This window comes from Rhagoletis zephyria, unplaced genomic scaffold, assembly GCF_001687245.7.
Source record: "Rhagoletis zephyria isolate East Lansing unplaced genomic scaffold, Rhagoletis_zephyria_1.1 Rzeph_scaffold_00206, whole genome shotgun sequence".
Classification (NCBI taxonomy): domain Eukaryota; kingdom Metazoa; phylum Arthropoda; class Insecta; order Diptera; family Tephritidae; genus Rhagoletis; species Rhagoletis zephyria.
The window spans coordinates 81,432-108,620 of NW_016157290.1; the positions used below are offsets into that span (position 1 = coordinate 81,432).

General features: G+C 34.3%; 2 protein-coding genes across 3 annotated transcripts in view; one reads left to right on the plus strand and one right to left on the minus strand.

The window, feature by feature from the left end:
* LOC108358093 (calcium/calmodulin-dependent 3',5'-cyclic nucleotide phosphodiesterase 1C-like) overlaps window positions 1–27,189 on the plus strand; it is a 197,374-nt gene that overhangs the window by 47,996 nt on the left and 122,189 nt on the right. The window lies entirely within an intron of this gene.
* On the minus strand, window positions 19,116–19,953 carry LOC108358099 (uncharacterized). The gene has a single exon (XM_017609247.1). The coding sequence runs from the start codon at window positions 19,798–19,800 to the stop codon at window positions 19,582–19,584; it is 219 nt and encodes a 72-aa protein (XP_017464736.1). The 5' UTR covers window positions 19,801–19,953; the 3' UTR covers window positions 19,116–19,581.

The window sequence follows — 27,189 nt, forward strand, 5'->3', positions numbered from 1 at the left end:
GGTTTTAGTCTTGATTTGGCTTTTTATGCGACTTAACCAGCCTTTCAATGAGCTCAATTTGCTTCTTCAAGGGAAAAACAAGCATATCAGTGAACTGGTTTCAGTCGTCAATCATTTTGGAAGAAAATTAAATTAAATATTAGTTATTTCTGATCTCCTTCGAATAAAAACTTATGATGGAGAAATAAACTTCCAAAATATTATAAAATTTTTAAATAAATAAAAAAGTACCTAAATAAAAAATAGAAAAATTATGCTCGGTGTACTTTGCAATGAAAGAAATGTAAAAATGAGAGCACGTAGCTGGACTATGGTTAAGCGTCTTCTTCAATAGCGCACAATCTGCTGGCTCTCCAGGTAAACATTGATTNAGAGGTAGAAGACGATGTAAACAAACCCGAAAAACGTCAAAAACGCTACGAAAACTTTTTTCTGAAAATCGATTACAAATACAACGATGGCTGATTAGGTGATCTGTAGTCGTTGGTTCATGGATTGTATTTATATTTTTTTTTTCGCTGTGCAAAGAAAGCTTTTGAACTGTGGGTGTGAGTGCTTTCGGTGAAAAAGCTCAAAGCTCGTTTGTAAAAGCTCGCACAATGTGCATATGAGTTGGACGTAGCTGATCTAAAGCCAAGGCAACTCTGTCGCAAGTGTAAACGATAAGGGAGTATTGGAGCATTAATGTAACAGAGCTCTTAAATTTATAATAATATCTGCTTGATAAGGTTATCAGTTTTGATGAATAACTAATATTAATTTAAATATCAGCATGGCGTTTCAATTTGATATGTAGGAAATTATCTTTGGCACACTTTAGAACATGAAAATTAAAATTTCATATTACGTTTGATCGAAGGCGGAAGTTTAAAAGTATCATCCGGTGCCCACGGAATTTCAAGGAATTCATAATTCTCGTTATCGCTTAGTTTACGGCGACCAAAATTTGACATATTATTAAGCAGAACCTGCAAGAACGTGAATATGTAAATTAGGTCGCAGGGAATGTAAAACTGGATTTTCGGGACGCAGAGGGTTGTGAAATTACCGGCATCTTGAAAACAACGGTGGTAAAATTTTTTTTTTACTTAGAGAAGAGACCATTTTTGGACCTTAACCAAACTACGCCCAATCGTTAGTATTCATACATGCTAATAAAATTCCAATAGGATTTTTCTCTATCTCATCATTATATACTGGGAACTGTGGGTCTCGGTGACTCTAAAATCAGATGCACTAAGGTCATCAGCGTAGAAGCGCCTTCATTTTTGATACTCGTCAGGTGAATTACGGCTGTCACTGTACATAAAGTAAACCCGGCAACCGGACGGGCAGAATTTTTCGGTTTGAAAAAATTCTTTATTTTTACGGAATGCATTCGGAAGGTAGCACGTTTTGTTTTGGTGATTCACGGACATTGAAAATACACTTTTTCGCCCAAATAGGCCAATTAATTTTATCTCAAAACATGATTCAGTAACCCGCGTTCACTTGAAATGCCAAAACCCCTGCCTGCTTTCGCCCCTGCATTTGTAAATGCGACTTTTCTGATATATTCTAATATATGGTACATATGTACGAGTAAATACAAAACAGTAGCATTTACATGTGCAAAAACATATCGTATAAGAGATCTGTTAGTAGCAAAACTTTAACATAGTTTTCCTATGTTTTAAAAATATTTATGCAATGAGTTCGAATATATGAAAATCCAACTATGAAAAGTATTCGTTTTTCGACTGTAATTATCAAAAATATAAAAAACAAAAAATTTTAAATTCTCTGATAGAAGTGAAAATCGATTTATTTACTACTCTTTTTTTCATTCGAATGATTAATACACTACATGCTTGGTGCATGCTTCTAGGCGATTTAAGTGTACGATTGCATAGTGCAGTTGCCACGATTGGTACATACATACATAATTGTAAAACTGGTGATATTTTCCCGCAGAAGGCATTGGTACGCATTAGTGATGGGCGGTTTCGAGTAAATAAAGAACCGATTCTGTCGACTCCGATTCCGAGGCGAACCAGGAATTTGGACCGGTTACGGTTCTCAGGTCTTTTGGAATCAAGTTTCAGTTCCGTTAGACCTGTTCTTCTGTTACTGAAAGAAACGGACCGGTCGGTTCTCTAAAGGATCCGGTTCCCCGGTTCTGTGTCCTCAGGTATGTGCGTCAATAGTACGCATACCGGAATCAAGACAGTTTGATTTTCAGTCCAGATAGTTGTATATGTTGTATTTTGTTGAAATTATGATGTCTGCATGGTAATTATTAAAATAGGTAAAGAGTAAGTTTTCGACGCCTTGCCTGCGACATATCTAGGTTCACTATTTGACCAACAAATAGAACCAAATGGGGCCTCACATTTTTTGCTAAGTTATTTGCCAAGCTGCTCTTACAACATATTTGAATGTGCAGTTTTTATTTCACAATCTGCTCTTTTTCTCGAGACATTTGATTTTGTCACAAAAAAGTCGGTTTCCCACACTGTTGGTCGTTTCGCAAATAGAGAAACCAAAACTTTTGCGACGTAGGTCTGGACGGCAGCTGGCCTTGCCTGAAGCGACCTCTCTTCGATCAAACATTTTCCTTTATGTTTGGATGTTTGACCATGATGAAACGTGTGATCTCTATCGAGTGGTAGTAATCTCCTTCTACCATTCGACTACGGCGGCCATCCGAACTGATATTTTTCGGATCTCCTGTAAAATCGCTACTTCGACATTTGGTTTTTTTTTCATAGATTTAATTACCATCATCGACGATTGAGTGGAAGATCATCCTATCGTGGCTGCCAGTTCAAAAACGCTTTATCCCAGCTGCCGATAGAAATATTGAACTTATATTGAGATAGGACGTTTTTGAACGAGATACTGCGATAAGGCGTTCTTCAGCCAAATTCTGAAATATGGCGTTCTTCAATCATTTGCTGAGATAGGGCGACGTTTTCGAAGCGGCGTCCGAGATAGGTTGATCCACTCCACTCAGCCGATGATATTTACCTCTGAGCTTATAGAAAATTTCAATTTCTTCGCTTTTTAAAACTAGATTTGCTCTACGTTTTTTTTTTTTCGTTTTTTATTTTCCACTTGCGATAAAAGCAAAAGGTTTAAGCTATGAAATAAAGTTCCTCGCACTTGTAACTTACTTAGTTACAAACAAAGTCCAATTTATTCAAAGTTTTTCAAAAGCTTCCGCCCCTTTTGCTGTCTGCCACTTTCTCACAATTTCTAAAAAACACAACTCTTCTTTGACCTCGCCTACTTAACTAGACATACATATCGCACACCATCTTCAAAAGAGGCACAACTCAAAATTTGGCATTTTTGAAATTAAATATGTGATAAAAATATGCACAGAGCTTTTGTTTACCTTTCAGCAAAATCTGCAGCAAATCTGTATTATAATTTGTTAAAAAAGAACCTAATTTCAACTCTCCCTTGCGCATATGATTATCATTTGCTAAAAATAGTTTTTCGCAATTTCTGACGTGAAACGTGTAATTTGAGTTGTGCCCCTTTTGAAGACGGTGTGCGATATGTATACATACATATTAATCCATTTGTGTGTTTGTATAAAGTGTATGCAAGTGTAATTAAAATGAAAATTTTCTCACACTCAATACTCATGAAAGAAAGTAGCGCTACATTCGTTTAGAACCATTTTCAGTTTTCCACTTCAATTATATTCTTACGCCATAACAGCTACCAAGCCCAGATTTTCGACGCATTTAAATTAGTGAAGACGCCACACAAAGTGCTGAGCAAAAGGATACAAACAAGTTTTTCTACTAGCATCCTGCGCTAAGTAGTAGAAACAAGTGAAATGGTTGAGAAAAAGTCGTGTCAGCGGCGGGGAAAGTGTTGCATTTTAAAATAGGCTGGATGTCTTAGATATAATCAAGTAGTGGCGGGCGATGCCGTCGAACCTTTGAAAACGAGGTTAATGTGAGAATTTCCAGCAGAACAGTGAAAGTAAAGAGCGAAATAAACCACACAAGCGGCTTGTCAAACCTACTTTTCCCATTTCGCCATACACCATGCAAACATGAGTCATTCAAGCACAGAATTTTAGTTTTCCTCCGGTTCACAATGTTAAAAATGTTGGTTTTCTTCCATTTTTCTCCCTTACGTCCTCACTTGGTGAAAATTCAGCAACAAATGAGGCGATTTTACCATCCACATCGCAAGCGGTTTGATCAAACGTCAACATGGCGGCCAGAAAATCAAAAAATTTTGATTTTTGCTCAAATTTCCCTCAAGCGGTTTGTCAAACCTTCAAACACCCCCATAGACAACACAAATGGATTGAAACAAAGGGATATTTCGCTTGGTTTGTCAAGCCGCTTGTGTTGTGTATTTCGCTCTTTAGTGGAATGTGCTTGAATGAAGTAGGCGCAAAAGGGAAAAGAGTAGAAGAAACAACATGAAAAGGAAAGCTTTAGTTGTAGCAACTTGAAGATGCAACCTATTCTCTACTGCTTGACAACACACATAATCTAGTTAAGTTCTGTCGACTCCTGCACACTGCTTATGTAAGTTTAAGTAAGGTAGCAAGCAGATGTCGTCTCTATGGTAGCAAAAACAGAAACAGGAAGCGGCCTCATAACTTGGCATATCAACGCCAACTCTATTATGCGTTCAACGACTTATGTATGTTGAGGAGGTTTATGTTGCAGAGATGCCTTTTAATGAGCTTGTTATGTATCATTGTGAAACAGACTGTAGATACTAATGATGATGATAATGAAGTGCCTTAGAATAATGATGATAAATACAAGTATGGCTGCTTGCTGCTTTCACACACAAATTTCTTGTACTGAATAAAAATGTTCGCGTTTATAGGGAAAATCGGGATTTGAATGGGGAAATTCTTACAAACTGCGCTCTGTTGTAAAGAGGAAAATCTTAGCAGCTGCTTAAAGTTGCACACCTCTTAGCATGCTCTAAATACGTGCGACTTTCACAATTTTTCTTCCACAAGGAGATATATACTATGTACGAGTGTGTATGTAAACTAAGTTAGAAGTTGGAAGACGGTAGTCACATGAAAGGATGTAGGAATATTAAAAGGTGAAATTAATTGCAATGTTTGGTTGGGACATGGATTACTCATTGAATATATTATATATATATATTATATATATCAGATAAGAACACACTTTATACTTATCCAAGCTTAGGTATACGAAATAAAAATGAATATGTACTAAGTAAATTTCATATAAGTATTAGTTACCAAACTGTGTGAAACCGCATTGATAAAGACGCTAATTACGTGGCGTAGACAGACGAACGATAACATTTCGCTTTTCACCTAAACTCAGTTATTTTGAAACTTTTGCTAATTTGAATAATAGTTTCGATAATAAATTAAAGATAGATATTAGTGTTAGCAAACTTTTTAATCCATAAAATGAAAAAAAAAAAATAGTTAGGATCTTTTTGATTAAGCTTTGGCCAATGTTAGGTTAGATTATAATGGTGGCGGAAAAATTTAAGGCCTAAGTAGTAGCGAGGCCCTATTTTGATATCGACTGCACACAACTAATAAATATGTTAGAACCAACCGGCATGGTTGATAAAGTCGAGGATGTAGTGCAGCCTTATATCAGAGAGTACTCTTAGCTATGTGAACTTACATTTGAAGTCATTTTAAGCCATGCTTAGACTTTTAGTTCGAGTGCGTGGGTGCCAACCGGCCAATGCCCATAAAATATAGCTAATAGTCTCGCAACGCAACTCTGGGTTTTACGAAGAAGTGGTGGGCTCTCTTAGGGTTACACACGGGTCACATTAATCTAGAAATACGGCAGCCTGCTGCTGTGCGCCACCTTTTATCCGATTTCTGACGAATATTGAGAAAGATTTCCCTATAAATGGCCAGCTCATCTGAAGCCTCGTTTTGGATGAATTCTACTCTCTTTGACCTTGTTGTAAAATATGCAAAGGCCGCCTGGCTATCCGATAAAATGGCCACACTTTCGCTAGGACGTAAACCACTACTTTCTAAAAGCAGCCTTAGCTATAGCGAATACTTCTACCTGGAAAATACTTGCAAAATCGGGCAGATGGATTGATCTTAATGCCGGAGATTCAGAGAAAATATGTCTCGGTTATGCAATGGCCGTAAAAGAGGCTTGGCTGGGCTAGTCCATCGTCCGTAAGAGTTGCATTGGAATCATGCCCGAGTAATTTTGGGGTTTCACAAAATTCTCAGCAGTCATTGTGCGACATATTTGTTAAAGCTTTCTACAGCATTTAGATGAGCGTATGCAGAATAAAAGCTCTCTCTGGTCGTCGACGCTCTAAAGCTTCCGTTAGATTGTTTTTATGAAAACACTTTTAATAGAAACTTTGCAAGATAATTGGAGAACAATGACTATGTCAAACAATTTCAGAAGTAAATAAAACGTGTTAGCAGAGGATTCACGTTACGGTTCGGTTTATTCAACGCGTCTTCAAGCTTGATACCACACAGTTCATATGACTTTCGGCTTGCTGACGGCCAGATCTAGCAGTGGCGGCTACTCTTCAAATATCATCAGATAGTAACTTCATGGTACAGGCTCATTATGAGAACACGAAAACTCGCGTCAAAGCTTTTTGCATAAGCTCAACTTAAAGTGTTCACTGTTTACTGAAAGCCCATTTTTGGTTTTATTTCTTGCAGAATATAGCCGCACTTCCATACGAAAACGGAAAGGTCAAATATCTTCGAAAAATTTTCCAAGTTTAAAGCAGGGTGGCTCTTCAGTTGTTGCTATCAGCTTATGTATATACAAATTGATGACAATGTATGAATATATGACGTTGCATATTTGTATGTACTATTTATGCTCGTGTGCGTCCTTTCTTGACCGTCCCAACAAAAATGCATTTATCCACAACTTACATTGTTTCCTTTTCCCAACTTATATATATTGCTCTTATCACACTTAACATGCTCGTAAAGATAAGTTCACTGCGTTCGGTGGTAATTCAAAGAATCAGAAAAATATATACATATGTAGCTTTTATTCGAGGCTACTGTACACTTGCAAGAACATTTTATTGTAGCATACAATTTTATTTACAGCCAGAAACATTTCAAATAAGATTTTGCTGTTTTATTTCCGAGATAAGGAAAACAAGGATTTTGAAGGCAAGCAGCAAATATGTTCTTAAATATATACATATGTATGTACAAACAAAAATCTACTTGCATGATGCACATACACAGTTGAAATCATTTGTACACAATGCATATGTATGTATACCAATTTGTGCAGAAAGTTCAATATATCTTACTCATCGAAAGTAATAACCCCATTGAGCATTACCAAGATTTCTTATTCGACGTCTATCATTTCGCGTGTTCACATTTGTTAATGATTCGGTGCAAGGATGCGTACACAAGAATTTTCTTAGTTCGCTGAATATCAAGAAAAACATTTAGTGTATGTCAGTTTTATTTGAATACTTATGTCGAAAGAAAATTTTGGATGTAAAATTTTTTTAGGCACCCGCTAAATCGCGTTCTTTGCTATAACTTTCTTATTTGATATCCGATTTTTTTAATTTTTATGTCACCAAAAAAGCTACGCTCAAGACTATACTTGATTCAAGCCTAACCCTTTTTCAGCAAGGTGGTAATCGTTCTTTGAGAGCTTTAGATTTATAGTATAAAAACAATCTATTGATAGGAATTCCACAAAATTAGTGAAGGTACACATTGAAATGGTTTTGAAGGTTAAAACTGTTTAACGGCCTGATCTGAGATCTGTGCGAGACCTATTCAGCGACATAAAGATTTTAAAAATCGGATATAAAATAAGAAAGTTATAGCAAAGAACGCGATTTAGCGGTTGCCTAAAAAAAATTTTACACCCAAAGTTTTCTCTCGATATAAGTATTGAGATAAAACTGACATAGGCTAAACTTTTTTCTTTCATATGGCGTGATACGGCTTAATGTACATATGTACACACGAGTATTTTCAGTAGAACCCTTTCGGAAATATTTGCTAACTGGAAACAATAGAAAGCCGAGTACCTCTCCACCTTGACTTACCAGCGCAAAAGGGGTCGAAGACTGACGGAGCTGATAGTACTGCTTAACACCTTCTTACACCTCAAATGTGTTGGCGGGTTAATTTATAAATTTCATATTATATGCAATGCAATATACATAATGCATTTTTCAAACTGAGGGGTTCAAATTTTTTTCGTTTTTTTAAAAACTGGAGTCGTGTTTCTCGTCTCAAAATCTATAAAATTAATACAGTAAAAAGTAATTTTTTATTAATAAATCTGTTGGATTTTGCATATTTTTTTCCGAAGAACACTATTTTTGACCAATTTTTTTAAGGTCAATCTGTAATTGTTGCTCAATGGCAATATTTTTCCGTGAAAGGCAGCCATATTATCTTTCGAAAATATCTTGTTTCATATCAAAGTGTTGCTCCTGTCGAAATCGCTACGATTAATTCGCATGAAGTGTTAAAAAAGCACAGTGTGTGTGCCGTCGAGTTAGCTCGAACATCTTATTTTTCAGTCGAGAAATGTAATTTTGAAATTTTCGAATAACTACAGTGTATTTTTCTGAAAAACATATGATTCAATCGTATGACTCAAAACATATGATTTATAAAAATATTATTCATTTATAAGCAATATATAATATAATAAAATTAAATGTCTACCATACTTGGGCGTACAAAATTTTTGATTCTTATTCTACTTGTACCCTATATCTACCTGCAAATCATGGCTCAAATCACACTTTGTCAAGAAGACAAACTCAGAAGAGAAGGACTACTCACTGTAGTCCTAGCGAGGTGTCTTTAAATGAATTGCTTCCACATCCGCTTGTGGCTTCCACACTTGACTGGTCTTTATCAAGCGAAATGATCTCTACAGTATTAAATGAAGCAAAAATGACTACTCGTATTTAAGAGTTTTCCCTAGAGGCTGTGTTCTTATTTGTTATATGTTTAAGTACATAATACAAAAAGGTATACATATGCTTGTGCATAAGTTTATTTGCTTAACGCTTGACTACCATATCCTTTGCTATTTTATACTCGATTTTGTGTTGAATCTTATTTTATTTCCAATTTTCTTTGCTGTACTTTGGTATATCTCCCACTTTTATTATTTGCGTTCAGCTATTTTCAAAATGCATGCTTTACACAATGGATGGCAAGCAACAACAAAACCAAATGCCATTGTAATATAAAATTATAAAAAAAAAAAATAACGCAAGATTATTTTCCTGGTACTGAAAGAAGAACACAACATTATTTACTACATATGAGTACGTATTCGTATGAATGAATGTACATATGTTTGTATATGTTTTAGTATGACAGCTAACTGCTCGAAATGGCTCGAAAATATATTGAGTAGTTAATAAATTTAATTTAATTTCTCCACAGGCACTTCAGGATTATGTGATTACTTACTTTCAAGCTCTTTACACTAGCAGAAATTGGAAAGCTGCAAACACATTTTTAAATACATACTTAAAACTTTACTTTCTTAGGTTTTATCTTTTTTTATTTATTTGATGAATTTTACTTCACTTAAAAGCAAATGTATAATTTTAATCATTGACTACTTGCCTTTGATCTACTTTTTATTTAATTTTTGCAAACTAAGTATCTCAAAATACATATGTATTTAAGAGTAAACAATTTTAAAACTACTTTTTGAAAAGTTTTTCGACGAGCTGTAATTCGAAGTTCAATTTATTTTAAACATAGGGATTATTTCATTAACATATACTATGCAAAAACCCTTGAGAGAAAAGTTCTTAGCTTATTGTTTGCTTATATATTCGCAATTTAGAATATCCGTCTAAATTTTCTTTTTTTGTCTATTTTTAAGAGCCCTTTATTTTTCATCATATTCTGTAGACATAGATTTATAAGACATAAAAAATTGGGGCTTGGTCTATCCGTGTATTCGCATATTCGCATATCCGTTCAGCTATTCGTGAATACGGATAAAATTCGGATATTCAGTTAATATTCATTATATTTTGTTATCTTGACATACGTTTCATATCTGGATATCCGGTTAATATCCGTTCATTTTTTATCCTGATATTCGTATTTTTTAATCAGACAATTGAATATCCGGATAGAAAGAACTCCCACCGCTAACAAAACCGACGTCAATTATCATATAAAAATTTACCAAACCAGCTTTTCTTTAAAACGGAAATCGGTTAACGTGGTGCAAAGTTATGCGTTACCATACATAAAAGCAAATATTCCGACGAACTGATACCACTTTCTTTTTTTGAAGTCGGTTAAAAATGCTAAATTTTCGAAAAAATTCGGTACAACTCTTTCGTTTTTTTTTCTATTGGGGCCCTAAATAGATAGACAAAAACACTGGCATGTCAGAACAAGGGACCCTGCGAGTATCTCTAAAGAGAGCCCCTAACCGAGTATGTCCTGGACGCGCTCGGCTTCCCTAATGAATCCTAAAAGGGCTTTGGTAGTCGGAATTCTTATTTCTAATGAAGCATTCAAGTAAGTTAATCTTTGTCTAACCAAGGTTGGACAGTCACAAAGAATGTGATCACAAGTTTCCTCGCCCTAAAAGAAGAACCAGCATTCCGACTCTCCGATAATATCTATTCGGTGCATATAAAAACCTATAGTTTGTTGTGGCCCGCTAGATACTCGACGAGTAGCCTGATGTAATTTCTGTTTAATTGAATAATATTCCGATTGATTAATATTCCGATCTATTTATTCTAGTACTTACTTCGTGGATACACTCAGTTAGTAATTATGGTTTTCGAGGAGGGCAAACTGAGGCCACAGAATGGTTCTGTTCCTAAGAAGTCAGTTAAGGACATATCTAGCGGCAGCTTGTCAGCGACTTCGTTACATTCGATCCGACGGTGGCCCTGCACCCAGCACATAGTTCTTATTTCCAGAATTTAAAGCGTGTTAAAGCAGTGTTTAACAAGTTTAAATTTCATCATCCAGTTTAAAAGGGGCACGGATGGCGGTTTGGCTATCTGAAAAGATACCTAGAAAAGCGCCCTTCAAACCCTTTTTAAGCTTTAATTTCCCGCAGCTCAGTATTGCTAAAACTTCAGCCTGGAACACTGTGGCCAACAGCCCATGCGAATTTCCAATTTGGTTCCGGGGCCGTCTATCCGTTACGTATGTACGTGTAACAAATTTGTCCAATCTTCGCGATCTCGGATTTTCACTTGGAACTTTCTGTCAAGCTAGATCTTTTTGGTTGGGGAGGCAGAAACTCTGCATGTTTCCAAAGCTTTTCGCATGGACTCGGCTGCAAAGATACCGGTCAATGCCTCAACATTTGGACAATTTTGTTCAAAAGATTAATTGAAATATTCGTTCTTATTTGAATATTTTGATAAGTTAAGTTAAGTTGTTCAGAATTTTGAAACTGGTCAGCCTCCGCATCAGCTCATGCCAGTTAGCGAACTAGTCAGACCCGCATCAGCTCATACCAGTTAGCGAACTAGTCAGCCTACACAACAATATTTTGTATTTTCACTGTACAGATGTAGCTTTACAATCCAAATAAAAATGTTTTGCATATATTGAGGCGCATAAGCCTAAACGTATACAATCTACACATTTTCAACTCCGAAACACGCCATACTTATTTTTATTGTATGTCTGTTAAAATAATCAAAATACGATAAGGCTTATCCGGCACACAATTTCGACAACCTGGATTGAAAATGGAAGGAATATACAAATTTATGTGCGGATTTAATGTGAGTGATTTTGCCAATTCATACCCTTTTAACTACGCACGCACAATACATTTACCAATAACAATAGATATACACATACATACATATCTAATGGCTCGGCAGTTGTATTGTGAAATAAGAATTTACGAAAATTCACTTAGTTGGAATATTTGCTTAAACTGAAAAATAATAGTATATGTATGAGTGAGCATTTTCATTTCCTTTCTCAATTTGTTTACTGCGAACGCCAGCTGCTTTTAGTTTTTATGTATAGATGTGTATATATGTACTTACATACATATGTACTAGTAAAGGTATGTACATATACATAGCATGTATGCCTACAGGTGGGCTTGCTTGATTGCGCGAAAAGGTTAGCATTTAAATTTGAATTTTCGAAAATTCCTTTTAGTATATGTGTGTGTGTGTGTATGTTACTGCTTTTACTATACGTGTTGCTTGCTATTGTTGTAGCTCGGTATGACGTCGAAATATGAACTCAATTATAAATCACAAAGGAATTGAAATAAGTGTAATGTGGGTGAGTAGCAGACATGGGTGTTGGATGATATGCAGAGAATTAATGGCCTTTCATCTGGCTAAAGGATTGTGGGGGAAGATGCGGTATTTTGCCTTAACTTAGTGTCTTCAAGTTTAATTGAAGGTTTTCAAGTTTGCGGTTTGCGGTCTGCCAATCGCCTGTCTATAAAGTTAATGGAGTGAACTTGAGTCGATACTTTGGCGCGAAATCCGTGGAATAGTATTAGCTTTTGATGTGCGGAAAAGATTTAAACTAAGCTAAAAGCTTGAAAGCATAGTAATTTAATTAATAACTAATTGAGTATTAAAGAAATAAATCTGTTAAGAGTATAGCGTGTCTTTCATGTGTAATTTTACCGCTCTCAAGAACTATAATACTCCAACCACTGTCCCCCACTTGTTCAATGTAATGCAAGAAAAGCCACTTATTTCCTCTGATACCACCGCTGGTAGCCCATCAAGTTAAATCTTTCCCAATTCGCTACACTTAATTTATGTATGTCATCGTGTCTAGAAATCTTATGTTATTTTATTAAATTTTATTTTACTTAACTTTATTGTACTTTATTTTTCTTATTATTTTATTTTAATTCATATTTTGTTTTATTTATTTTTATTTTTTTATTTTTTTTTAATTATGTTAAGCCACTTAATGTGAGACAATATGTGTTTAGCGACAAGAACTGGATACCAGTCATCCACTAATGCCGTTATAGGAGGAAACAAATGCCAATGAGTTTATGAAGACATATCTTACCATTTCTGCGTTAATCTCGTATCAGCAGTAGATATCGTAAACAAAATCGTGAGTAGCAGGTACTCATGGCAAAGCATTCGGCGATTCAGCTACATACGTAATTAAGTTAAGTTAGAAATTAAAAATTTATTTCATTTCATTTTATTAATTTTGTTGGGAGAAGTACATACACGACTTTTTCGTTCGGGAATAATTCAGGACTATTTCAGGATCTTTTAGGATTAGTTACACCGGCCTCGTGCTAAAACTGAGCTCAAGTAGGTATGAAAAAGTCATAAATCGTCCTCAAATAGTCTTGAAAATCGTCTGAATCATTCCCGAAAAAATCCTGAACCTTGGCCGGAATGAAGCCAAAATAATTCTGAAATGGTCCTGAACTAGCCTCAAATGTTCCAGAGCTAGTCCCGAAATGGTCCTGATATAACTCGCAAATGGTCTTGAAATTATCCCGAACTGGGCCTGAATATGTCCTGAAACGGTCCCGAAATGATCTCGATATAATCACGGAAAAGGTTCTAGCTGATCCTTAAATAGTCCTGAACTGTTGCCGAAACGGTCCCGAAATCGTGATGTGGTGCGATGTATTGTGGCGTGAGGCTATGTGATGTCATGTGATGCGATGTGATGTGATAAGATGTGCTGTTATCTGATGTGATGTGATATGATGTGCTGTGTTCTGATGTGATGTCATGTAATATGATGTGATACGTTGTATTGTGTGATATGCTGTGATATGAGATGATGTGGTGTGATTTGATGTTATGTGATTGTGAAGTGATATGATGTCATGTCATGTCATGTCATGTCATGTACTGTGATGTGATGTGATGTTATGTGGCGTTATGTGATCTGATGTGTTGTGATGTGATGTGATGTGATGTGATGTGATGTGATGTGATGTGATGTGATGTGATGTGATGTGATGTGATGTGATGTGATGTGATGTGATGTGAAGTGATGTGATGTGATGTGATGTGATGTGATGTGATGTGATGTGATGTGATGCGATGTAATATGATGCGATGTATTGTGGTGTGATATGAGGTGATGTGATATATCCGTAAAAATGTTTCACAGTATCTAAGTGTCGGCAAGCTAGGCCGAAAAATTAGCAAAATTGCCAGAGCCAAAATATTATTATTTTTATATTTTGCATAAATGCAATTAAAATCTTTACCAAAATGATTTTTTTTTTCTTATTTGGCGGTCACAGCGTGATTTTGGCAGAGTTCAACCAATCATGCCAATCGTTTCTCTTCTATGCCAACTGAGGCCAATTTGAAATGCCAAGTGAAGCGGTGCCCTTCTACACTTGGTGTTTCCATCGCAATGGGGCCACCCTCTTCCAAAATAAAATAATAATAATTCCTTAACACTGGATTTTTTCAAAGCAGGTCGTGTTAATATTTTTAGCAGAATGATGTAAAAAAATTGGTCATAGTTGTAAGACGAGATTTAACTACCTGAAGAGACACCTTACAATGGCATCTTATAACATTTGGTTTTCTTTTGAAAAGCACGTCAAAAATACTAAAACCAAAATCAAGCAACCTTGCAGGTTTAATTTATTCTTCCACAAGAACTTAACGGAAAAATTTTAATAAAAGGCCCACCTCTCTCCCTCTCTCTCAACCTTCAAACTCAGTGTTATGTATATTTATTCAGACCTTTCACAATCTTTTATGAATAATATTTCAATTTAATATTCATATTATTTTTAAAGAATCCTTCCAAGTTAATTCTCATTAAGGCCAAATTCATCAAATCAGATCTAAAGAAACAAGTTGGCAGTCCGAGATAAAAGCCACAACTGATAACAAGTAAAAAGAGCAATAAATAAAAACAAAATATACCCAATAAAAACAAGTCACTAATTAAAACGTAAATATTTACCCATACTGAAGATTCACAAGGTTACCCAAACGAACAGCATGCCGACTGACGAAATAAAGAACACATCCAGAAAATTCACTGAAGCCTCTAATTAGCGTACTTCCACTCAAAGAGCCATTACATGAGTACATAATATGTACCTAACTATATTATATACATATACATATGTGCATATTTATGTATGTATCTACATTAGGGTGGTCCAAAAATGCATGTAAAAAAAAAAGTTAAGTTGGAATTTTTATGCTATCAGCCGCTAGAATTGTTCTATACCGAAATAAAATATACCCTTTTTTTGTTCAAAAAATATTTAGAGGTCGCTCAAAGTTTTCTGTGTGTTATATGGGGAAAAAACCACTTTTCTTAGAAATTGTATAGAATAGTTAAAAATCAATATTTTTCTACAAAAATCTGTTCATTGCAACTATAATTTACAGGTCTGCCAAAAACACACAAAAACCCCGAAAAATGCAATGGGGCGACCAATAAAAAATTGTTAGTATTAAAAAATGGTTAAATCAACAATTGGGTATTATTACCGAAAGTCTCCTGAAGATAACCAGAGTTTTCCGATCGAAAATTATTGACTTTCAAGAATTCTACACCATTTCTACGAACAAAATTTTTTCCCATATAAAAATACATGGTAAACTTTGAGCGTCCCCTAAATATTTTTTGATTTCAAAGGAAAAAAAAGGGGTCTACTTTTTTCGATATAGAACAATCCTAGGTGGTGAGAGCATTACAATTCTGACTTTACTGATTTGGACCACCCTAATATACATACATACATATGTATATTTGTATATAAATGTATGTAAATAGGTACTAAGTTAAACTTTTTAAATGAATTTATTGTCTGCTTACATTTAAGCTTTGATCGACCTCAGTCGTTAAAGCGGGCATTTAAATAATGAAAAAATAAGCAAATGCACAATAAATTTAAACAAAGTACAAAGCGATAAAAATTAAGCAACACATATATTCAAATGCTACGCCTTATTCAGAAATAAATAAACAACGAGCCCCAATAACGGCATATATGTATGTAAAACAAAAGAGAAGCATTAGCAATTCAATTAGAAGGTAAAAATCGAAACATTTACACTTTATTTTATGTATGTACTTACTTGCGTTATGGGAACACTTTATAGCAAAAGGTCTATTTTCATATATTCATAGTACTATGCGATATCAAAATTTCTATCTCCTAGGAGAAATTGATAGCTTTAAAACAAATTTGCTGCCTCCCACCTTGGCACTAGTGCAGAGGTTTTTAGTAATCATAAGAAGAAAGTGGGCTATTCTAAAAAAAAAAAATATCAATACACACAAATATGCACACATACACTGAAGGAAAAAAATATTAAAACCAATTATAACGTAGTTGATCTTACTAAAAAGTCAACGAAGGTACTGTATAGAGGTAAATATTCAATTAAACTACGCGCATATCAAAATGATCGCGTTCGTTCTGAAAAAGCATCAGTGAAGTGAATAAAACTCAACTGAAGTCTATAAAACCCAACAAAATAGGCTTGATTACGTCACCAAAAGTCATTAGAAGGTATACTTTACTTTTTTATTTACAAAATTCAGGTATTATAGGATTGGATTCAGGGCAATGGCGATGATTTATTGCAGCATCTTAAGAGCGTGTCAGCCTTGGAAATATTTCCAATTTCTCGCAAATCGCTGTCAAACCGAGAAAGAGAACTTTTATTTCCACGTATGAACAGCCAGAAAGACCTTTCTGTCACTTTTCGGAAATCAGTTTCAGAAATTAAAGTTGCAAGGTGAGAATGCTCACGCCATGACCAAAAATTGGAATAAAACTATTAACAGTAAATATAGCTTTTATGTAAAAAGAGCAAAGCAAACTATGTACAAGGTTTTTTATATCAAATTAAAACAAATAAAAATCAGTGACAATTTCACGTTCAGTTTTATTTTAACTTTTTTTTTTAATATTTCATTGCATTTTGGCTGTTTTATTCAGATTTGAGTAATGCTCTTTCCGCTGGTCCCAGCAACATCGAAAACAATTATTTTTTTTTAAATAACAGTCGCCCTCGGCAGATAAAGGCAAACTTCCGAGTGCACTTCTGCCATAAAAAAGCTTATTCGGAAGTGGAGTAAAGATATAGATCTCTCAATTTGTGCAACAACATCAAGAATTAGACCATAAATTGGAGGAGAAGCTCGGCCAAATACGTAGAAAACGTTTAAGCGCCACGCATTCATTTATTACAATCAAATAATCAACTGTTTAGGGGTTTCCTTTAAAATGAAAAAAAATCTTTGAAAACTTTGAAAAAAAAAGCAAACATTTTATTGAAAGGTCAAGATTTGTGTGAAATTAAAACCCCGGTTTCTTCGCTAAAAAAAAAATCCGGTTTATTCGATACTCGAAAAATCAAGATTTCAAAAAACCGCCTTAGATATCAAAAAAAAAAACTTGTGGAAACCGATTTGGAAAAACTGAGTCAATCACTCTAGTAATCAGTGGGAATATGAAACGCGTGATACATTTAATTTAAAATAGCCATATATTTGTACAAAATATGCTTCAAATAGAAGAACAATTAGTTATAAAATTGAGGGAACTATCGAAAATATAGGGTTTTCCAACTCGCACTTGGTAACCAACGCCACTTGATATATGCAAATTTCACCGTCTTTCATACGGCTATGGAACCTTTTATCACCGAACAACGGGCTAAAAATGATAAATTATTCTGCCTAAATAGTGAACTTTCACTGGCGACATTTTGCACATTTCAGAGAATTGCTTGAATTCACCTAGGTCCAAAGTTTATGATAAAATAAAAATTCCATTCGCATTTACACAGTGTAGAGAAAGCTTAAAATAGCTTAGCCCGCGGGCAAGGCAGTGCCCCTCAGTGCTTTAAAGCTAATCAACATATTGCTGCGTTGCTGGAAGAAAGTCATGACAAAAAAACAACAACGTTCGATTAAGTATGTGAATTCGGGCATCAGCGCTTGTCCTAAGCTGATTAAAAAATTTATTTAAAAAGTTTAAGGCTGCGTTTAACCAGGGCTCGAATCGTCACATACGATATCGTATTACTCGTCACGTAAAAACACCGTTTTCGGATTATGACATATGTACGTGAACGTACTCTTTATCCCATTCAACTTATACGACCGACGGTATCACGTAATTTTCTTTCGTATGGTCGATCCGTGAACAGATGTTACGATTCGAGCCCAGATTAATTTAAGTGAAAATTATTTTAATATTCAAATTTTTGGTTACACCAGTCATTTTTATTTTTTTTAATTTTGATTAAAGTGACCTATGCCCTTCACTTAAATAAAACTTAAATCGGAATAACCACACTCAGAAAAGTTACACAATTAAGCAGCTGATCAATATGTACACACCACAATATTGTGTATCAGCTGTTTACTTATGTAACAGCCCGGATTTTACTACCACTTTGAGCACGGTGGTGCTATATTTTTATTCATTAAAACATAGGGCTTATTGAAGCTGAAAAAAGTTCAATGAGAATTAAATAAAAAATTTAATTAAAATTAATTTCCACATAAATGAGTTTGGTGAAACGCAGCCTAAACTGGGTTCTTGAGCGACCATCGTAATATCTTAAAGTTTGATATTTTTTTGCGAAAAATTAAGTTTTAAAATGTAAAACCAGCGTTATTTTACATTGAAAAATTTAAGACGACTTTAAGACAATTCGACATTAAATTTTTTTATTGAATCCGCTAATTGTGTCTCCTGAAAGGCGAATTTGTATCTGTTCGAACTTTGCTCACTTCACTTCCTCTTTGTTCAACTAAATTCTGGTTCGATATCATATTTATTCTCTGGAATAAATTTTAAGCTTGGAATTATTAAGTAAATGTTTTTAGTTTATGTTAATTTTTTTCAGATAGCTTTAAAAAGCGCTTTTTATTGTTTTTTTTTTTTTTATTATTTCCTTGAGTTGTGGCGTTCCACATCAAACGAGCGTTATGTGTATATACATTTATTTATATTAGCGTATAAAACACGTATGTGACACTTATTTGACATTTATATATATATATCGAATCCTAACCGCCGGTGCAGAAATCCTCCAATCATCTAGATACATTTCTACATCTTACGCTCTTTTGGCGGTTAGGGCTCGATATGTTACTTTTCCCACCTAGATTGGTGAAGCATCTCGATCAGACTGACGTTAAATTAAACACTTACATTTGGATTTCAACCGAGTACGCTATAATTTATTAATTCCATTTTAATTGGTTATTATTATTGCAGTCACAATAAGTGCTTAAAATCTCAATATGGTCAAAATAACTAGAGTGTGTCGCATAATTGCCACTATATATATATATATGTATGTATGTAGGTATGTATATGTCGCTGCTACTGATTAATCTCTTTTACTCTAACAACCAATCACATAATAAATATTTATACATGTAAATATGTATTTGTACGTTGCTTCATTCAACCAATGTTTCTTGTAGATTTCCTTCCGTTTTACCTTAAACTCAACTTCCACCACCAAACGCCCAGTATCTCATTTAACCACTACTATCTGATACACCTGTCACAAACAACAAAGCATGGCCTCCACTGCTCTCCTCAATCCATTTTATTTTCATCAAGCTTAACAGGCACCCGTCTTGGCGATGTTTAACGTGCGACCCAACTTCTTGTAGTCCTTCTGAGTGCACTCGAACTCACAGCGATTTTTGTAGGTGATGCCATTCGAACCGCATATTTGTCCTTTTTGCGTGAGATCACAAGGACAGAAGGATGCTTGTGCCACTGTGGCGAATGCTGCAACAAGCACCACCAATGCGGTGAACAGCGAAAAGGCTCTCATTTTCTCGGTGTACGTAAAATCGAAATTGAGATTCGTATGCAGGTAGTTTTAATTAAACTTTGCGTAAACTAAAACGACGAAACGATCGACTTGCGAGTTGAATTAAAACTGGAGTGTGACGCTGACAGGCGATCCAACAAAAAGCGATTGAAAGTAAATGAGGCGACGAGAAAAGCCGGTGATGAGTAAATGAGCAACGCAAAAACGTTTTTCTTGTGTACTTATGTATGAAGTCTGTTGATTTAGCGTACTTTACGTATATAAAATATTTTAGCACAATAGCGTAGGTTCGTAAGTAGTTTGTAGGTATGTATGAGCATTAGGGTGGTCCAAAAATAGTAAAGTCGGTATTTTAATGCTCTCACCCCTAGGATTGTTCTATACTGAAAATAATTATACGCGTTTTTTTTATTCAAAAAATATTTAGAGATCGCTCAAAAAAAAACAAAAAAACTAGTTTTCGTAGAAATAGTATAGAATTCTTGAAAATCAATATTTTTCTATCTAAAAACTTTATTTCTGTTCAGACGACTTCCAATCACAATAGCCTATGATTTATTTATCCACTTTTTAACCGACTTCCAAAAAAGGAGGAGGTTATCAGTTCGTCGGAATATTTTTTTTTTTGTATGTATGTTGCCGCATAACTTTGGACCACGTCAACCGATTTCGATAAATCTTTTTGCATCGGAAAGGTAGTGTCTCAGAGGTGGTCCCATACTAATCTGGTTTAGATCCGATCTTTTTTTTGCTGAAAATTACTTGTTTTATAAAAATTTTATCGCTTTGAGCGACCTCTAAATATTTTTTGGTTCGAAAACAAAAAACAAAATTGTATGTACCTATATTTTTTTCGGTATAGAACGATTCTAGGGGGTGAAAGCATTAAAATCCCGACATTACTTTTTCATATGCACTTTTGGACCACCCTAATGTACATATGTAAATATTTATGTGTGGTTTTTTAATTATTGCTTTGCTAAATGTTTGGCACTTCGTATATTTATAGTTATACATATATGTACATACATACATGCATATGTACAAGGTGAAGTATGTGAACGACTTATTTACGTACAACTCATTCGAATGAGTAATAATTTGTGAACTAACTACTCAACCAGACTGCTTTACATACATTATACATATATACTCATATGTATGTATTGTATATTAAAACAATTACTTAGTGTCGCCTAATTTATTTTGCACCTTTTCACCCACTTTAATGTAAAAAATATTCTATAAAGCGTGAATTACTTACTGTATGTACATATGTACGTATGTATGTACTTATGACTGAAAACTATTTATTATCAAAAACTTTGAAATTTGTATCCTTTGAGCATGCATATAAAAGGAGTGTCTTCCTATTTATGCCGCCAGTGTAGTATTTCTATTTTGGTTCGCCTTTCTCTGCATTTCCTCCGCATGTATTTTTCGTGCCTCCTGTATTTTACAGGGTTGACAATTTATTGCTGCGCATGTTGACATTATAACAAAAATAAAAATAATAATTGTTGAACGGATAAGAGAAAATCGCATCTTCCACTATGCACCAGTATTTCGCGTTGCACCGATTCAATTCAACTGTCAACTGGCAGAGGCAATACAGAAATAAAATATTTGATGCTAACGCAAGGCAGCTTCCAAAAATTAAATTGATTTATTATGATAGTACATACATACATACTAGGAATGTTAACCCCGGAATCCCGGGATCCCGACCTTTTTAAATGGCGAAAATCCCGGGGTTGCTTGCCAAGAATCACGTCACGCAAGCGAGATTTCCCGGCACGTGAAGACGGCCGGTTAGTGTTTTTTTTTTTTTTAATTCACCGAATTATCGACTGGAATGCATCGGGTCAATTACAAGTCCTGCCAAAGTCCTCCAGAGATATGAACAAGTAATTTTTAAACAAAAAACAAACCGACTTCAATTCTCATATAAATAACTAAATAAATACAAGTAATTTTTAGCAAAAAAACGACTTAAACAAAAATATATATATATATTTCATGATCCAATGTTCGGATCTACACCAGATTAGCATGGGACCACCACCACATAAACATGTATTTCCTAAACTGTGTGCAAAACTCGCGAAAATTCAGCAAATTTTCATGCAAATTTTCAACTTTTTAATCAGATTTTATAGAAGTTTTTGAGTATGCAGATTTGTAGCCCAATCAATTTTATGATTTTTGGCAATTTTTTTCACGCAGTCTCTTCCATACAAAAAATTTTTTTTCGAAAATACTTTTTCTAGAAAAATTGCAAAACGCCTTCAATCAAAAAATTCTCAAAAATCAATGCGATTTTAGACTAACTCCGAACTTGCATTTTTTTTACTAGAATTGCATGGGCTGCAAAACTACATATTTTATTATATATTTTTATATTTCTTGTTGTAGAATGAACCATATTCTTTGACAAAATTGGCTGAAAAATATTAGAATAAAAATTGTTGCATATATTGTGAAAAATTTGCTGTGCCAATACTTTATGCATGAAATACAATACCGGCGAACGGCAAACCTCGCCGAATTGGGCGATGCTGTCGTTCACCGTTCGCCCAGCTATTTCGCCTACTTAAACAGAATTAGAGCGGTAGCGAAAACAGCTGATCCCATTTGGTCGCCTTTATAATTTGGGTGACCATATTTAGAAAAAACTAAACCATATTTAGAAGTGAGGAAATGATAACACATATAAATGTAAAACAAAGAAAGATTATTATAAATAATTTGTTTCAAGCCAGATTTAACGAATCCACAACTATGTATATCAAACAACGAAAATAATTCGTGTTTAGGTTGTTTTCTTTTAAAACTTTGAAAGCAAAAAACAAATACGGCCACCTTTGGCACGCACAGCTGTCATCGCCCAGCAGGGCGATAGAAATAAATCTATCGCCATGAAACGCCGCCAAGCGAACTTCGCATTTCGCTTTGGCTGTGTTCAATTTCATATGCTTGCGGGTGTTCTAATTTTGACAGCGCGAATTTCGCTGTGGTGAGTTCGCCGTTCGCCGGCATTGTATTTCAGCTATTATTCCGGCAGTGCACATATTGAACTCGAATCTTATCGCATCGGTGCGCCTTCATTATATTCTTTACATTGTTGCTCTTTGTTACATTTACTATTGCCCTTAATTTTCATTATTTCTATTCTCCTTCCTAATCATTGTCAATTCTCACAATTTGCATACTTAATTAGAGAATCTTTCCCCACGGCGCATAAATATTCTAAGTTATATGAATTACTAAAGCGAATAGCGAAAAGACTGTGTGGAATGAAGTGACAATACTTATACGAATACTTAGTGATATTGTTATTTATTTGTATCACTTGCGCCAACGTTTCCAGCGGACAATAACAAGTAATGTTGTCGAAAATATGAACGTGTCTAACTATGTACAGTATATTTTGCTTAGCTGCACATCCTTCTTTGCACGAAAAACTTGTGCACTTAACCGAAAAAGGCACTTAAGCGAATTTTCTTTACTACTTCAATGAAGAAGGTATCCAAATTCCAATGAAACCAAATAATAGAGAAGCACTTACCACGTAGAAATTACTGCAAGCGAAATTTTTACCGAATAGTATCTAATTATCTGTATAACTACATAAATTTATAGCCATTTTCGTTGTTCTGCGAGATGAACAAAATAAATAAAAAGTTGTAAAATTAGGTAATTGTAGGGCCAGTGCAGGTAAACGTAATACTTTCTTTGATAATTGATACTAGTCGCACAATTTTTAAGGCAGGTATCGCCAATGTGCAGGTATACTAAATGCATCTATCGGAGCAGTTTCCTTATAAATGTTAAAAATAATGCCTCTGATACGCATTTTGGGGTAGGTATCTTAAATGTGCACTTAAGCATAGAGGCAGCAAAGCAAAATATACTGTATGTACTATAACGCTTCCGGCGTACACAAAGCCTTTACTTGTTCATAAAGTTTGTTTTGTCCGTAAGCGTAACCTCTGACTAATTTTTTTATGGTTTACAGAATTTGAATTTTTGTCAGCCTCTGGCTAATATTTCTAAATACTTGTCAACAAATATTTGTTCAAGTTCCAACAAGATGCTGCAACCAGTAGAAGTATTCTTTTCATGAGCACGGTTGCCACTCTAAATTTTTTTCGGAACCTAACTTCATTAAAAAAGGAGAAAAATTAAAACCTGGGACTAATTTCTTTCGCATATCATTGGCAAACAAGCAATGCTTGCAATATTTTATTTAACAAAACAACTTCCTAAACAATAACAAAAAATGCTTCAATTCAAATTACACCTAAAACAAAATTAACATACAATTTATCATATACGGGCACATACATTAATTGTGTGCACACATTTATATTAGGGTGCTTCACTCCATACAAAAAAATGGTATTGTTTTCCTTCGGTATTTTAAGACTTCCACCAAAATATTTCGGGGAAATATTAAGATTTACGTGAACTGAAAAATCTCATTATTTTGATTCCGCTGATAAAATGTTTAAACATTTTTATGCAGCCGTTTTAAGCTTCAAGTCTTTTATCTGAAGAGATTTTTTGGAAATTTTTTTTTTTTATAATTTTTTGTATGAAAAACTCGAATCCTGGAGATATTTTAAAACCGGTACAGCTCACGTAAATCTGAATACTTTTCCAAATTTGTTTGTATGCCGATTCGGCTGATGCGACATCGTAGCAGCGGATGACTGCTATTTTGGCATCACCGTAAGCGCGTTACATGTGAAATTCATTAAGCGAAATGCAACAAAAAATACATATGTATACATTTAAGAATAAAATAAATCAATGGATTTAAAGACAACCTTTATTGAACTTTTCACTTCATTTTAAAGCAAATTTTTTCATTTTTAACCGGTTTCACAAAAAGGAGAAATGTTTTCAATTCGTCGCAACATTTTTGTTTATGTAAGTTACCGCCTAACTTTGGACTACCTTAACCGATTTCAATAATTCCATGTGTTACCTCACATGTTGGCCCATACTAATTTGGTTTAAATCCGACCATTGGATCATGAAAAAATTACGCGATAATCTTAAATTTGTATATGAGAATTGAAGTCGGTTTTGTTTTTTGCTTAAAAATTACTTCTATCTTGTAACTTCCATTTTGTCATACAATTTCCGTTACAAATACACGTTTCAAATGAATTTTTTAGATTTATAATTTTGACCCATTTTTCAAATTAAACTTCGTTCAACATAAAAGTCTTATATGAAAATGATGATATGAAAAGAGTACTACATTTTGACTTACTCGTGCAGGTCTCTAATGTATACATACTTTGTATACGTAAATACATACTGAACGTATACATACATATGTATGTATTAAAGCTTTGCTAGCCAGCGAATTCAATAAGTTCTAGCAGAGTAAGTTCTTGCAAGTTCTTCAGTTTTAGCTTTATGTAGTAACTAAAGTTTAGTTCTAAAAAATCGCTTACTGCAAAAAGCTTCACTAACACTTAGTAGCTAACACTTTAGCATTTAAACACTGAGCTTTAGGCCAGTTGGTAGAAAGTACGAATAGCTTTAAGCGAAAAGTCTTATTAAATTTACCAGTGCAAGCCATGTAGAGATTGCTGTTAATAACATTTGTAAGTGAAGTTTAAGGTTGGATTTTTTTTTTCCATTTGCATATATGTACATAAACTCTTATAAATTACTAAGTTCGATTATTCGCATTGTCTCAAAAACCGGGTTTAAAAATATATAGGTTACCTATTTTCAAATTAAAAAAAAAAAATTGGAGAACCCGGATTTATTTTACATATTTTGTCGACTTACTCTTAATCAGAAATTATGACCAAAATAACAATATGACTGCTAAAAGTTGTAGCTTTAATTGAGAAATCAGTAAGACAAACCAAGTTCGAAGAAATCATTTAAAAAAATAACTTTTTATCCGCTGAACCAGAACAACTAGATATAGTACAAATACACAGGGCAATTCTGGCTAAGCCTTATTGTGAGGCAATTGAAAAACAGTACGCAAGATAGTTTGAAAGATTTTGTTTATTCTGGATGTTATGGAAAAAGGATCTCATGGTGAAAATCTGTTTTGACCGAAAGCTCTTAATCACACTGTTGCCAACTTGGTGTTTTTCGCACAAAATTTAGTAATTTTCTTTTTTTCAAAACGAGAAAATTTTTGAATTTGATGCTTGGTGCAATTCTTTATAGCTGAAATACAATGCCGGCGAACGGCGAACTCACCACAGCGAAATTCCCTCTGTCAAAATTAGAACATCCGCAAGCATATGAAATTGAACACAGGCAATGCGAAATTCGACGTTCGCTAGGCGGCCTTTCATGGCGATAGATTTATTTCTATAGCCTTGCTGGGCGATGGCAGCTTTCAAAGTTCTAGAAGAAAACAATATAATCACGAATTATTTTTGTTGTTTGATATATATAGTTGTGGATTCGTTAAATCGCTTGAAATAAAATAATTTATAATAATTTCTCTTTGTTTTACATTTATATTTGTTATCATTTCCTCATTTCTAAATATGGTTTAGTTTTTTCTAAAAATGGTCGCCAAGGTTATAGAGGCGACCAAATGGTATAAGCTGTTTTCGCTACCGCTGTAATTCTGTTTAAGTAGGCGAAATATCTGGGCGAACGGTGAACGACAGCATCGCCCAATTGCACGAAGTTTGCCGTTCGCCGGTATTAGGTCCCTTCTTTTGCAACCGAGCTACAAAAGAACACTCGATTAAATGACGAAATACACGCAAAGCAACAAGACAAACTCGGCTATTTATCCGAGTTCAGCCAGGTCGGTTAAAAAATACGCGACCTGAAGAGTAGTGTTGTTAAGTGGAAAAACTGCTCTATTATGAATTGTTTATGGGAAAGTGGAGAGGGAAATTTTTGTTTTCGTATATATATGATTTATATTTTAAATAAGTATATATTAGGGTGGGTCATTCTCAAAATTCATAAATTGAATGGATAAATTGAAAATATTTATTGAAAAAGTATTAAAATCAGTAGGCATTGGGATTCTACTGCGAATATCTTCTAAATAGTTAGAGTTATCGATTAGTCACATCAGAACTTTTTTGTAGAGCTTTCAATTTCCTAAAGAAATAAATGAAACTCATTTCACGATATTTATTTTTTAGTAAGTTACAAAATTCAAAACAAATAGTTATTTTCCTTAAAATACTTCAGTCTTTGACCTAGAATATCTTTTAAATGGTGAGATTAATGAAAAGAGTATATGAGACCATTTTTGTAGAGCGTTTGATTTCCTATAAATATTGACGATGTAACTGGTTTAACGATCTATTAGTGATAAGATATTACCATTTTTATATGAGACTAAATTGAAAATTAATAGAAAGAGCTCAGGTT